Below are 389 nucleotides of genomic sequence, written 5' to 3'. Positions count from 1 at the left end.
GGGGGAGAATAAGAAAATATAGTAAGAAATGTCTTATGAGAAACTTGGTGTAACGCACATTACGAAGAGAAAAGGAGAAGACTGAACAATAAACTACCTAATTAAAAAAAAACGAACATAAATAAAATAACTCTTTTAAAAAACATGAAGAAATGTGATGTAAACTGTTCGTATGAATAAATGATCACTTGTGTCTTGTAGGAGCTCTGATCATGGCTGTGAGGAGCGGAAACCTGGAGCGAGTGAGGGAGCTCGTAGCCAGCGGGGTGGATGTCCTTCAGCGCGACTTCCGAAGTGCGTGACATCGGGCTGTCTTTGTTGTTTTCTTAAAGTTCTATTTGAATGATTTTTCTTTTCTATGATATGTGTATATTGATATATGTTTGTTG

General features: G+C 37.3%; 1 protein-coding gene across 3 annotated transcripts in view; it reads left to right on the top strand.

The window, feature by feature from the left end:
• The window catches only part of LOC119587918 (E3 ubiquitin-protein ligase XB3-like), a 46,347-nt gene that overhangs the window by 9,853 nt on the left and 36,105 nt on the right, over nucleotides 1–389 (top strand). For all 3 annotated transcript variants that reach the window (XM_037936628.1, XM_037936629.1, XM_037936626.1), the window contains exon 3: nucleotides 202–294. In XM_037936628.1, the coding sequence (XP_037792556.1) occupies nucleotides 202–294 (93 nt within the window). The remainder of the gene's footprint in view (nucleotides 1–201; nucleotides 295–389) is intronic.

This window comes from Penaeus monodon, chromosome 23 (assembly GCF_015228065.2).
Source record: "Penaeus monodon isolate SGIC_2016 chromosome 23, NSTDA_Pmon_1, whole genome shotgun sequence".
NCBI lineage: Eukaryota > Metazoa > Arthropoda > Malacostraca > Decapoda > Penaeidae > Penaeus > Penaeus monodon.
Note: the sequence above shows the minus strand (reverse complement) of the source record. Positions and strands in the feature narration are given on the sequence as shown.